General features: G+C 39.6%; 1 protein-coding gene across 4 annotated transcripts in view; it reads left to right on the forward strand.

Moving 5' to 3' along the window:
• The first annotated feature begins 7274 nt into the window (after window positions 1-7274).
• LOC103706769 (putative cyclic nucleotide-gated ion channel 20, chloroplastic) overlaps window positions 7275-14868 on the forward strand; it is a 47012-nt gene continuing 39418 nt past the window's right edge. For 3 of the 4 annotated variants that reach the window (XM_088714428.2, XM_088714431.2, XM_088714430.2), the window contains exons 1-2: window positions 7275-7501; window positions 11882-12339. In XM_088714428.2, coding sequence (XP_088570554.2) covers window positions 11899-12339 — 441 coding nt within the window. In that variant the 5' untranslated portion in view covers window positions 7275-7501; window positions 11882-11898. Of the gene's footprint in view, window positions 7659-11881; window positions 12340-14868 lie in introns of all 4 variants that reach the window. The other variant, XM_088714429.2, reaches the window with a different exon arrangement.

Consider the following 14868-nt stretch of genomic DNA (forward strand, 5'->3'; position numbering starts at 1 on the left):
ATCAAATCAATCCAGCCACAACGAAAGTGGCTGGACCATCCTCCTGTGATGACCGTAGCCCCGCGTAATAGGTGATCCGGTACTAGTGTCCGCACCAACTCCCCCCAGGTGGAAAGAAGTCGACCTCGATGAATGTGGCTCCGTGTAGCTCTGGTAATACTCTAAAAGGTCCGGATAAATATACTGGAGCTCCTCCCGTGTAATCCAAGTCGAATTAGACTTCGGTCGTCCTCGCCAACGAACCAAGAAGCGTTGAATGCTTCCATCACTGGATAAAATGGTTGCTCGTCTAAAATGACATCAATGAGTTCTTTTTGTGCTGGTGGGAGAGGCAAAGGAGATGGGGATGATATGGAATCAGGAATAGGGGAAGCAGTGGGCTCGAGAGAGGGTTCAACGAAAGAGTCATTAGGGATGGATGGAGGACCCTTGTAAGCAACCAAATCTTCAATATTAAAAGTAGAGCTAATACCAAAATCAGATGGAAAATCAATAACATAGGCATTTGTGCCCACCGGTGCAATACCCGAAATGGCCCAGCACTATGAGCTTGCAGTTTCTTAACGGTTCCATGCGGAAACTGCTCCGGCCGAGTACATACCATAACATAGTCTCCAGGTTGGAATTCCTTATTTCGCCTATGGGAATCAGCTTGTAGTTTATAATGAGCATTACTAGCATGGATGCGCTTTTGAATTTCTTGATGTAACTCATGAATGTGTTGTGCAAATGTATGTGCAGACTCATAAATCATAACATATGGTGATATAGGTAAAAGATCTAAAGGTTTTCTAGCTTCGTAACCATGCACGACCTTAAATGGACTCATGCCTATGGACCTATTGACCGAATTATTGTATGCAAACTATGCGACAGGAAGAACGGAATCCCAAGTATGAGTATGTTCACCCACAAGGCACTGTAGGAGGTTACCAAGATTTCGGTTGACCACTTCTGTTTGGCCGTCAATTTGTGGATGATAAACAGTGAAAAATTTGAGTTTCGTACCAACCGAGTGCTATAAAGTTTTTCAGAAGTAACTTATAAAACTTACATCCCGGTCGGATATGATGGTTTTTGGGAGGTCATAGAGTTTGACAATCTCATCAAAGAAGAGTTTGGCTACTTTAGAAGCATCTGAGGTTTTAGAACAAGAAACAAAATGTGCCATTTTTGAAAAACGGTCCATGACTACAAGAATAGAACCGTGTTTTCTGACGGTACGGGGAAGTTCAAGCACAAAGTCCAAACTAATATCATGCCAAGGACGATCGGAAACCGGTAAAGGGGTATATAGGCCAGTGTTCTGTTTTTGGTGTTTGGCTAACTAGCAAGTTCGACATTGCCCAATGATTTTAGCAACGTCCCATTTTAGACTAGGCCAGAAGAATTGACATTCCACCTCTTCGATGGTCTTATCCCGACCGAAATGCCCCGAAAGGCCACCTGCATGTACTTTCCATACCAAGAAATCTTACTAATGTTTGTGGGATACAGAGCTTTGTTGCCTTAAACAAATAGCCATCTTGAAGGTGAAACCCATCGATCGAGGGTCCTCGTCCATCAGCGAGGGCATTGTAGATATCCCCAAAATCAGGGCAAGATAAGTAGTCCTCTATGAGTCTGTTGAAGCTCGTGATATGCACAGATATGGTCGAGAGTAGGGTCACTCGACGGCTTAGTGTGTTAGCAGCAGTGTTGGAGGCACCTGATGTGTATTTGAGGACAAAAGTGTATTCTTAGAGGAACTCAACCCATTTGGCATGCCTAGCATTCAGTTTCTTTTGGGAATGAAGGTAGCAAAGAGCTTTATGATCAGAGTAAAGGACGAATTCATTGGGTAGCAGATAATGGCGTCAATACCGGAGAGCTTGGACTACAGCATAAATTTTTTTGTCATAGGTGGAATATTTATGTTTAGCCTCGTTTAACTTCTCACTAAAGTATGCTACGAGTTGGCGTTCTTGGCTAAGCACTCCACCCATACCAAGGCCGGATGCATCACACTCCACTTCAAAAGCCTTACCAAAGTCTGGTAGGTGCATAACTAACGTCTCCGTCATCATCCTCTTGATGTCGTGAAACGCTTTAGCAGCAGCGCTAGTCCAATGAAAATCGTCCTTTTTGAGGCAATCAGTGATAGGGGACATAAATGTGCTAAACCCCTTAATAAAGCGACGGTAGAATGTGGCCAGCCCATAAAAACTGCAAACCTTATTGAGGGTTTTGGGCTTGGGCCATTTGACTATCGCAGTGACCTTATCAAGGTCAGCAGACAAGCCCTCCAAGAAGACAATGTAACCCAAGAAGTTGACATGAGAAGTAAAAAATGAACACTTCTTAAGATTAGCATACAGTTTTGCATCTCGCAGGGTTGTGCATACCTATCGCAAATAATCGAAGTGTTGCTCCCTTGAGTGGTTGTAGATGAGGATGTCATCAAAGTACACAACTAAAAATTTATCCATGAAAGGTCGCATTACTCGTGTCATTACCCGTATAAAAGTACTAGGAGCATTCGAGAGGCCAAAAGGCATGACCAACCATTCATATAGGCCATCTTTTTTTAAAAACCGTTTTCCACTTATCACCTGGGCAGATTCGAATTTGATGGTATCCACTTTTTAAATCAATTTTGGAGAAGATCGTGGCGCCTGCCATCATATTCAACATATCATCGAGTCGAGGGATGGGAAAACGGTATTTGATCATGATTCAGTTGATGACCCGACTGTCGACACACATCCTCCATGAGCCATCTTTCTTTGGAGTGAGGAGGGCAGGTACGACAGAAGGACTTAAGCTTTCACGAATGAACCCTTCTCGTATTAGCTCGTTAATTTGCCTTTGCAGCTCAGCATGCTCTGAGGCATTTATTCGATAGTGGGATAGATTAGGCAGAGTAGCTCCCGGAACCAAATCAATGGCATGTTGTATGTCCCGCAAAGGTGGTAAATGATCCGGGAGGTCCTGAGGGAAAACTTTTGGGAACTCCTTAAGGATAGAATGGCCTTCAGATGGTAACTCGCTTGACGTATTCAGATGGTTTTCTAGGGCAAGTAAAGCGAACACCGTGGAATCGCTCAGGACTTTCCTTTCAAATTCAGAGGGGCTCAGGATATGGAGTTCCTTGCTCTTTGGCTCATTCTTCTTCTTACTCTTGTCAAACGTCTTGGGCCTCAAGGGATTAAGTTTAATCCTTTTGCCCTCGAATATAAATGAACAAGAATTAGAACGACCATAGATGGTAACATCAAGGTCAAACAGCCAAGGTCTTCCCAATATTAGGTGACCCACATCCATTGGGATTACGTCACACTAGATAGTGTCTTTATAAGAAAGAATTTGAATTAGTACAAGACATCTTTCTTTGATTTGGATAGAAGATGTATCAATCCAGGAGACCTTGTAAGGTTGGGTCTGAGAAACTGAAGTCAAACCCAAACGGGAGACAATGTTTGAAGATATTGCATTAATACAACTCTCGCTATCAATGATAACCTTATAGTCCTTGTCACCGCACTTAATATAAGTCTGGAAGATCGAAGTTCTTCTCCAGTCATCATGTTCAGTAGGTTGGGCGAGAGCACATCGCACTACATATATAGCGGACTGATCAGGTTCGGTCACAACTGTTGGATTCGTGGTCCGGATACATCCTAAATTGTTGGGACGTTCATCATGGTCATCATCGACGTCTTGGATGTCATCTAAATTCGGTTCATATATTTGTTCTTCCAAATCGTCTGTTGCACTCTCGTGTTCTTGCACCTCAATAACAAGGGATTTATTCGCACATTGTGAGGCGGCATGTCCAAAATCCTGGCAGTTAAAACATTGAATTCTGGAAGTTGGCTTGGGGGACTCACCAAGAATGCCCTTGCCCTTAGTGTCTCGGCTAGGGGTAGGGGTGGAGGAAACAGGTCTAGAAGGCGTGGACCCAAGCGAAGGTCGGGATTCTGAAGGAGGAGCACTGGAGGGTGGCCCTCAAGAGTCAGAACGTCGAGCATATATAGGCCTCGTTACCTGCTCATAATTCTGGACGAATGTGTAGGTCTGGTCGAGGGTGGATATTTCTCGAAGGACGAGTTCTTTTCTAAGCTCATCATTAAAACCTCGTCGAAATCTGCTTAGGACCATCCATTCATTTTCTTCCACATTATATTGCATCATAAATTCGTCAAACTGGGCGATGTAATCACTAGCAGATCGATCATCTTGTCGCAAATTATTCCATCGGTCGAGAAGATCATCTTGGTAGCTTAAGGGTAGATATTTTTCTTCAAGTTTTTCTTTCATCTCTACCCAATCAGTTATTGCAGGTTGATGTCTCCTAGCTAGCAATTGTTCGGTGCTTTGCTAGAAAAGTTTTGCTCGATCGATGAGCTTCATCCTGGCAAACCGGACCTTCTTGTCCTCAGATAAATTGTTCCACTCAAAGAAGTGGTACATTTCGTGCAACTAGTCTGAGAAGATCTTTGGGTCAAGGCGACCATCAAAGGTGGGGGCCTCAACTCGAATACCTTTCATCACATCGTCATCATGATCACGAGGCTGTCTAGGTTCCATATTATGTCGATGACCTCAGTCAGCAGTAGGGAAGGTGCCCGATCACCTAGGGCAAGTGTAGGCATGTTGAAGGCCTAGTAAAGGTATATGGTCAAAATTAACCTGCCGAACAGAGCCGTGGGGTTCTAGGATTTTCTCGAAATCTAGACCTGGAAAGTGGGTGATGCTATCTTCTTTGGATTCAATGAGTCTCCGTAGGGAGGACTCAACCGACTCGAGGCGGGCATCGGTTTGGGTAGACTTAGTGGTTAAGTCTTCGACGGCCTTCAGTAGGGCTTTGATGCGGGCATCCATGATAGACTGGGTGTCAGAATGCGGGATGACATGACCACTACGAATGTGCATATGATGAATGAACTCAATTAAATGCTATCCTATCAAAGGAGGACAATAATGATGTGAGGCAGACCTAATGCATGCAAGGACGATTAAAATACAATGTGTATGCTCAATATAACACAAGACTATACTCTAGCAGAGAAATATTTCAAACTGGGAATCAGTAAGAGACGCAAGCCAACAAGTAGCTGCAGTCAAGTAGTACAGGTATGCAGTGGGTTATCAGGTGTCACGGAGCCTCGTAAGCCTCCCAACGAAGGTTTAGCTCTACAATTAATAATAAAGAGGGCTACTACTAGGGTTATGGTGTGTTTTTGTGGGGGTATGTGAAAGCGTGTATTTCAGATGTTCGAGGCGTAGCACCAAGCACAAAAACAACTATTAAATGCCGAATTAAAGTAAGCAAACTAAATTTTTAGAAGAGGACAAACCTGATTCGGTGGAGGGCGACGATCCGAGTGCGGCAAGCCAGCTCGCCAATCGGTGCAAATCTAGTTCGATCACGGCAAGTCTGTAGGCGAATCAGCAAACCGTGGGGTCTGACTGGCCTGCTGGCCTGCGAACCATGGGAGGGAAGGGGTGCAGCGCAGGCTTGTATAATCGGCCTGCTGGGCCATGGCCCAAAGGGAGGAGGGAGAAATGGTATGGCTTCTAAAGAAGAAGGGCTGGCAGTAGTGGGCTCTGCAGTAGCGGCTCAGACTTGTGGGCTTGGGCCGTGATGAGGAAGTCGGGGTGGGCAACAGTTGCAATGCGGTCCTATAGGCTTGGGCTCGTGATGAGGGAAGGCAGGGCACGCGGGCTTGGGTCTGAGACTCGGGCGGGATGGGCTAGAGGGAAGGGGGGAAAGGGGTTGGCCATAAAGAAATGTCGTTAACCCACTAGCCGGCGCGAGCCGGGCTAGTGGGCTAACGGGTTAGAAATTATCATTGCTTGCTAGAAATGCCCCTACTTTTTTCGTTGAAACCCATAAATGGCCATAGCCTTCATGTAAATGAGCTATAAATGACCAACTAATATATTGAACAAAAAATATTATTATATGAATTATTTATTAAAAAATATTATGAAACCGGCTAGTGGGTTAACAGGTTAGAAATTATCATTGCTTGCTAGAAATGCCCCTACTTTTTTCGTTGAAACCCATAAATGGCCATAGCCTTCATGTAAATGAGCTATAAATGACCAACTAATATATTGAACAAAAAAATATTATTATATGAATTATTTATTAAAAAATATTATTAAAATTTTGACAATATTACCATATATAATTATTTCTAGCAATCTTTTCTGGTGTCAATTTTTAGATTAATTTTCTACCAATGAAACATGGTATTGTTTCCTCCTATAATCATTTTTTAGATAAATGATTCACAGAAATTGTTAGAGCGGGAAAGTGACTGCGTCCCAACTAGAGGTATTGTCCGTTTTGGGGAAGTACGTACGTAGGAAGGAAAGGGGTGGCCCCTCCTATCCTTTCCGCTACTCTTCCAATATGGGACTAAAGTCCCAGGTCCCCCATCCGCCCCCCAACACTACCCCCCAGCGGAAAGGATTCGTGCGGGAAAGTTTTGGTGGGGCGTTTCCTCTAGCGCCATCTGTTAGAGCGAGAAAGTGATGAAAGTACGTACGTATCGCGCGTCGGATGTTGTGTGCATCTCTTAATGGGTAATATTTTTCCTCACGGCTTTGTCTTTCTTAAAAGGGCCATCTGGAAGAAAAGGGGTGGCTCCTCCTTATAAGATACAATTCTTTCCGCTATTCTTCCAATGTGGGACTAAAGTTCCAGGTCCCCCATCCGCCCCCAACAAAAATCATTGGATTACAAACCAAAAGAACCTTGAAAAGGAGTTGACAAACATATTTTAGGGAAGTAATGAAAGTATCTCTTTTCTTATATTTTATGAAAAAAATTTCTACAATCAAACTGCCAGCTTTGTTAGTCAACTCTCGTAGATAGATTTGAAAATATAATTATTTTTTTCCTCGTTACACCGTTTTAGACAACTTCCGTAGTCGCCCATCCTTTAATTATACCCTCTCGAGCTCAAGTCTCCATCTCCTCGGACTTGCCTGCCTTTTTTGTAATTTTTATTTAAAAATTATTTAATCATTTATTTTATAAAAAAAATCAGATGCTTTTGAAAGCAATACATATTTCTAGGAACCATGCATGTCATTTTATAAAATAATTAATTTAATCATGTATTAATAAACTATCAACTAAGTCATTTTTATACAACACTTATATTTTTCCTAAAACTTATTTTTTACTTATCACTTATTTTTTCCAGACCTTCGTCCGTCCGCTAACCTCGGTGGTCCCAGACACAGGTTGATAACTAGCCTCGCCTATTCTACGCGGTAGAGCAATTCTTTCAATGGTTTGAACTAGTCTTCCAGCGACGACCTGGAAGTCTCCTGCCGGAGTGTGAACGCATTCCGCCATAAATAAGAATCTCCGCGAGGAGTCAGATTCCATCCTCCAAATATTCAATAACCCCCAGACGAAGCTTCCCCCGGACGCCTTCTCCTCCCCCCTGCCGGTCTTTTTGGGGAGGCGAAGTTGCTGCGCTTCGCCAAGAACTCAAAGGTGAGGTTGCCATCTAGTGGAGAACCGTAACGCCCCCTTGGGTTTTTCTTTATCTTTAAAACTAACTACTACTTCTTGTGTTCTCTGGATTGATGGGGAATTGAAGGAGTTGATAGAGAGTCCCGCATCACATATCCTTGTTTTAGATTGTTAGCAGGTTGGTGGTCTTAGTACCGAGTATCGACTGTTTGTGGCCACGAATCTTGTGGTTAGAGAAATGAATTTTGTGATCGTATTTTCTGTCAAGAAAGCATCATTCTGGGGATTTTTATTGTTTTTTGGTGGAGTGCATCTGTTCTGGGCCTGAATTAGACGATAAATCTTGTTTGGGTTTTTCTTTTCTTTGATTTAGGCATGTTATTTGGATAATTTATTGGCATTAAAGTGTTTTTTCAGAGGATCTTATGGATTTCTGATGCAACATTTCTGCTGTGGGATGAACATTTTTAACCATTTTATCTCGATTCTTTATATCTTTCTCTTGCCAAAGAAAAGAAAAACCCAAACAAGATTTATCGTCTAATTCAGGCCCAGAACAGATGCACAACACCAAAAAACAATAAAGATCCCCAGAATGATGCTTTCTTGACAGAAAATACGATCAAAAAATTCATTTCTCTAAAACTTTTTTTAACCATTTTATCTCGATTCTTTATATCTTTCTCTTGCCAAAGAGAACACCTTTTTTTTAATGAAAAAAATGTTGGTCTTTGGTTCAACATATCTGTTCCGTGCATGAGCACTCCTGTACTGAATTTTATCCTCGGTGCTGTATAATTTCTTCATGTTGTTTAAAACGGCACATTCATGCAATAATGCAGGTTGGGTGCAATTGGATGCTGTGGATTATCTGTTTATGTCTTCTTATATATTCTCTTAGTCGATCATGTTATAGATGTAATCTGTAAGTGGTACTTTTGACCTTATCTGGATTACTAGTAAGTATATAAGCGAACCCACCAGCCAGGTGGTACGAGTGGTCTCGTGCGAATTTTGATAAGGAGACATTTGGCTAGGTGGTATATGTGGGCCAATGGCCAAGTGGTATGAGAGGATTCTGAGATATGAGCAGCCTAACTTGCACCAGCAACCAGGATAATTAGTGCACCATTAGAATTATCAATGAGGATATAAGTGGCCTCACTTGCATTTGCAATGAGAATATATGAGTGGCCTCGAGGGTATGTGTGAAACTTTATAAGATAATATGAAACGATATGAAATATCAGAATTTGATATATAATGTGTTTGACCGCTTTCTTCTTTACGGAAGGACTTCAATTTCTGGCATTTTCATTATCAAAGTGATTCAATAAACCTTCATATGAACTTTCGAAAAATATATGACTTGTGATCTGACATTGGTTTTTTGAACTCTTCTCAGCAATCGTGTGCTTTGACTTGTCCACTACAATTGTGTTTTCTTATTGAAACTTTTGATTTCATATTAGTTCAATGAATCGACACTTGGATATTCAGTTATTATTTGATTTGTATTATGATTTAAGAGTATGTGTTTTTTACTTAAATTCTTGATCATTATAGAAGTTTACTTGTCGAGCTTTATAGCTCAATGTTTTAAAATTGGACCGGACAGCGAACTGGCAAGTTATTTGGTTCCCAAGTTTATCGATCAGACCAGTCCAATCGGTGACATCAGCAGACGTCATTATGACGCCATAATTATATTTTATTTTTCAAAAAATTCTAAAAAATAGGAAACATAGGAGGGGAGAGTAGGAGGGTCTCAATGAATTCCCAATTCCCAGTTCAAGCTATTCATTTCTCCCCCCTCCTCTCTCTCTTTGTAAATCTGTTCTTTCTAAAATGGAGAGTGAGAGGAAACAATACTGATCAAAAACCTCTTTCGCCCATCCTTCCACCATCTGCATGTGGTTTGGCATTGTCTCTGTCATCTTACTTTTCTCTCTTTTTCTAAGATGAACTCTCCCAAAAGGTAGTTAGCCAGGCGATGAGAAGTACTCTCTGTGGTTCTTTTAAAGTGGATGCGTTTTCTACAATTTATATAGAAAAAATTCCACCTATTCCCTTCTAAAAGTCAGGGGTGCATATGATTCCTTTAAACCAAGAGCAAGAGGAGATGGATGGTCACCTCATGAACAAAAGGGGAGAGATTAGCTCGAAACCTCTGAAATCTTCAATGATCATTTGGCAGATCTCTTTGTCTCCTGCTACATCGTCTCTAAGCTGTCTGTCTCACCTATTCTTGGATTTAATAAGAGATAAGAGAGGGGGCAGAGATGGCAACATTTGATAAAGAAAATTTAAGAAAAAGCGAGGGAGGTCGTGATGTAGCCACGCCTAGAGTGAGAGATTTTTATCGGGGGAACCTCGCCGGTCGCCGCCCTCCCTCCCCACCTCAGCTACATCGCTCGCTTCTGACTTCCTATCCTCTCCAGCTCCACTGCCTCCTCCCTCCTCTCCTTCTCCGCCACTCCCCTTGTCCACTGTGATCACCACTTGCTTTGCCGCCACTGCAGCTTCTTCTGTTGCTAGCGCCACACCCATTTTCTCCCCGCCACCCTCAGTTGCCTCCATGGCTGTAGCACTAGCTATTGGAGATCGACTATGGGGGTTTAGGGGGTATCGTGGTCGAGGAAAAGACTGGAGCAGCAAACCCCCAAAAAAAATTCAAACATGTGAGAAACATATCGGACCGGCCGGTCTGACAGTCCGTCCTGTTCTCTTGGGTTCAACCAAGTTTTGACTACTTTTAAATATCCTTTGCACCTGACTGGACAGGTGACTAGTTTTAGATTCAACCGGTTGAACCGGCCAGCCTGGTCTGGTTTAAAAAACATTGTTATAGCTCACCTTGTCTTTCATACATATATTTTTTCTAAGTGATTTGTGAGAGCCTTGATGGACCTATTTAGGGAGGTGGAGTCAATATTTACAAGTTGATATTCCGATCTACTAATTTTCAAGGCGACACTAGGAACATAGTTTTGGTGTTGCATTAACATCATTGAAGGTATAGAGTTCTGTGTAATAGAATATGTCTGATTTTTTAACTGGATTTTAGTCGAAGTTTATTATTTATGATAAACTTTAGTCATGATCATGTGATTTCTTTGGGGTTGATTTAGTTTGAATGTTTTTTAAAAACCCCTCTCCATCAACCATGGATTATGGTTCTAACCGGTCAAATCAGGAATCTCATGATAGTTTCCCTACTCCTTTCCATGTTAGAACTCATCACTAGCAATTAAATAAGGAACTTAAATCAAAATCTCCCTTTCTGCCTTTAAATATCATATGCGAAGGGTATTGGTGCAAATGGATTGACTTGCATATTGGTTCACTAGCCACCACTTGTGACTATAATTATTCTGTGTGTTTGCTACCATCAACTCGTTCTGAGTTTTTCTACTATTGTGATCAATTGGTGTTTAAACACATTGGATATGTCCCTTGTCTTAATTTAGTAGAGTCCTGGTCATTGCTTGCTGCCATATTTTTCATTATTAGAAGTCATCAGCCATCGAATCTAAGATACGTGTCTTCTTGAAATTACTTAGTACGGAAGGATAATTCTATGAAATAATCCTCTTTGCCTTGGGTAAAACTTTTGAATTAACTATAGCGACCTTGATGATTGGAAACATTCATAGTATTACTGCTGATTGGAAAATAAGTCTCTGTTATTATCCTTAACATTGCTTATGTAGAATCTAACATCCTTAAAGATGATTCACATTTCAAAGCCTTATTGAATAATAAATATGTTGATTTACCAAAAAACTGATGAAGAAATCATAATTCCTTAACACCTAAGAATACTATGATACCAAACTTCCTCAAAATAGTGAGACATTCATATTGCTTTTGAGCCCTGTAATATGTTGTTTGCGATATTTAGATAGGGCAATGACCCTTGGGCTGTATATGTCTTATCAATGGTTTTCTGACAATATATAATAATAATAAGAACCTTGATAAGCAATGGTATTTACTCCATGCTGCCTCAGGTCAAGACAGTAGGATGAGTAGAAAAAGAAGAGGAGAAAGGAGAGAACAAAGAACAGAGAGAGGAAGTGAGAAAAAGCAAATGGAAATAAATTGAGAACAGGAAAGAGGTCTAAGGCTGTAATCCAGGTCCTAATCCCTTTTCAATTACAATATTTAGATTATACGCCATAAACTGAATCAAAGATGAAAGTACCTCTAAGTGGGGTTGATCATCTAGGCACCTCTTACAAATAAGGCTCAGTAAACAAGGCCAAAGCTCATAAACTAAGTTGCAATAAAGGAATGACATGCTCTTAAAGCTTCAACGTGAGATATAACAATTTTACATATAAGATTTTAACCTACTCTTGTTTATTGGATGCATTATTTATATGCTCTCTGTTGCAGGTCTACATCTTGTATAAATGGCTGACCAAGACAAAGATCATATCCCCATGCTATCAAAAGATATCGAGCTACAGAAAATCACTGCCAGGAGTGCATCAATGTCCATGCCCCCAAATGTGTCCTATGAAAGTGAAGATACTTTTATATCTCATACTGGTCCTTTGCGCATCCAAAGGACGACACAATTTGCACCTACAAGTGGTCCTTTATGTGGCAAGCAGAAGGTAGATGAGGTTCCTTGGCTTAAACATGGCAAGCAACACGCTAAAATACATGCAGTCATGCCAGCAGTAATGGGTCAAAATGGCTGGTCAGACAATAACCATCATACAAAAAATGAGCACTTGTTGAAGTCGGGGCCTCTTGGGTTATGCAATGACCCTGACTGCACTGATTGTCCTGCAGCTTATAAAACCAAAAGGAGTTATTATAAAAACTCGGTTTCTCTTGATAGTAAGGTGGTTTTTCCCCTTTATCAACATTTGTTTTAGTTTCTTTTTAGTTGTTTTTTGTTTCACTGATCTCGTGAAGTCATTATGGTACTTGAATAATACTCAACATTTACATTGCTAGTATGTATTACTAAGATATATGCATGTAGATGTACATACATACAGATATAGATATATGCATTTATATGTACATGTACACACATACATATATATACACACACATATGCCGTTTCTGTATTATAATAATGCCTCAAGAGTCAGGGCATGTCTATACTGCCAACTTGAGTTTTTATATGTACCTGTGCCCAAAAAAGAGACAAATATAAGCGACAAAAACCTACAATAACTTGGCTCCATGTAACTACTTGTTAAACATTTATTTCAAATGCCAACTTTCTAAGAAAACAATATAAATCGTAATTGGCAGTAAGTTTTAAATGAAGATGACAAGAACTACCTCATATTAACTTTTTTGCATGATGAAGCTTGCTGATGGATGTTGCCTTCTTATCTGAAATATGAAAGAGAATGCTCACAGAAAATAGGAAGTTGTATATATATGCACTTGAATGGAGTATGTTATAGAGATTAAAAGGTATCTTTTACATGCTATGGAAGAATGGTAGCTATTTTAGACAGAACATTGATGAGTTTTTGAAGAACATAACTACCAGCAACATAAATTAGTTTTTCTTTTGTTAGCATGTAGGTTTTCCATTACCATGGCCTAAATGCAGGAGTTGTGATAAGCTGTAATTTTTATATCTGTTATAAATGGAATGATAACTAATATTCAAGTTAAGCTCCCATTATAAGAACTATCTGTGAAGGATTATTGCTAACAACAAGTGTGAATCACATCAAGTGCTATTTTAGAATCAATAAAGAATTTTATAAAATAAGTATCAATAACTTAATTCAACAAATAAAAAACATGCACAATGGTTTGAGTTGGAATTTGTGTGGAAATATGGTTTCATTTAAATAAATGCAACTTTCATAAAACTTTTCAAGAACAGCAACTAAAACCATCAGGGCCTTCCCAGCAAGATAGGATAGGTTATTGAGCACACTTCAAAAATTAAGGATGTTTCAAGAAACTATTTGACACCATTAATATGATGGTAATTAACCTGATGTAAGCCCTCCCAGTGCTCCCACAAATTCTACAAAATTGTATGTGACTATTGGTTGGTGGATAATGCTTCCTGGTCTATCAACTTTGATGTTTAAGGTTTCAAATCTTCAAACGATTATTTTCTTTTATGTTAATTTGATCCATCGAATTAAGCCTCTACAAGACCAACCTTTTTTACTCTTTTTTTATAAGATGGTTGATGGATTGGCAAATTTAAAGAAAAATTGTGTTGGAGACTAACGTTTGCCACGACAAGTTCATCGCAGTAGGCTGACAGTTTGGTTTTACCACAAGCGTGGCATACGTATGGAAATGATGTTATCAGTAAATGTTAGTAAGGGTCTAACTGGTTAACCTTCTAAAATCATATCTCCAAAGAACTAGAGTAGGGTTTCGAGTCAACACGAGTTTTAGGTTTTTGCCTGCACCCATGTACGAAGAGTGTTGTAATCTATATTATCTGGACACTCCATTCCTAAGATGTATGGGAGTATCGACGCTTCTAGACACAGACATGGCATGACCCAACACAACATGGTCGGACACTCCAGTTTGAAGTGTTCTGCTAATGTCAGCAAAAAGTATCGAATGATTTGCATTTTTTAAGAGTATCATGTAGGTGACTTAGTTTAAGTGCTGGACACTTTAAATGAAGTATACTTAAGTGTTTTTTGGACATTTGAAGCGAAGTGCCCTTATATTCTTATATAAAACTATAAATATTATTTGCACATTTAAAGCAAAGTGTAATTATATTTTTAATATAAAGTTATTACAGTTGTATGAACAAATTTAAATGTATCTATCTATCATGTCAAGCTTCTCTCTCTCTCTCTCTCTCTCTCTTTTTCGAATAAGCATCAAAACATGCAAACACGTGTCTATAAGTATGCACACACACATATATGTATGCAATGTAATAGTTTTTTTTTGGACACTTGATGCGAAGTTCCCTTATATTTTTATATAAAACTATAATTATTACATGCACATTTAAAGCAAAGTGTAATTATATTTTTAATATAAAGTTATTGCAGTTATATGAACATTTTAAGCTAACTGTCGTTATGTTTCAAATTTAAATGTATCTATCTATCATGTCAAGCTTCTCTCTCTATCTTCTCTCTCTCTCTCTCTTTTTTGAATAAGCATGCAAACACGTGTCTATACGTATACACACAGATATATATGTATGTTATGTAATAGTTGTCCGCACCACACATACAGACATATGTATATATATATATATATATATATAATTGTATATATATATATATATATAATTGTACATATATATATATATAAATGTGTGTGTATATATGTACATACATTATACACACACACACGTATATGTGCATATATAAATGCACATACTCTCACACACAAACACATATATA

This window comes from Phoenix dactylifera, chromosome 18, assembly GCF_051530095.1.
Source record: "Phoenix dactylifera cultivar Ajwa chromosome 18, Ajwa_hap1_PhDact_Kaust_v1.1, whole genome shotgun sequence".
Classification (NCBI taxonomy): domain Eukaryota; kingdom Viridiplantae; phylum Streptophyta; class Magnoliopsida; order Arecales; family Arecaceae; genus Phoenix; species Phoenix dactylifera.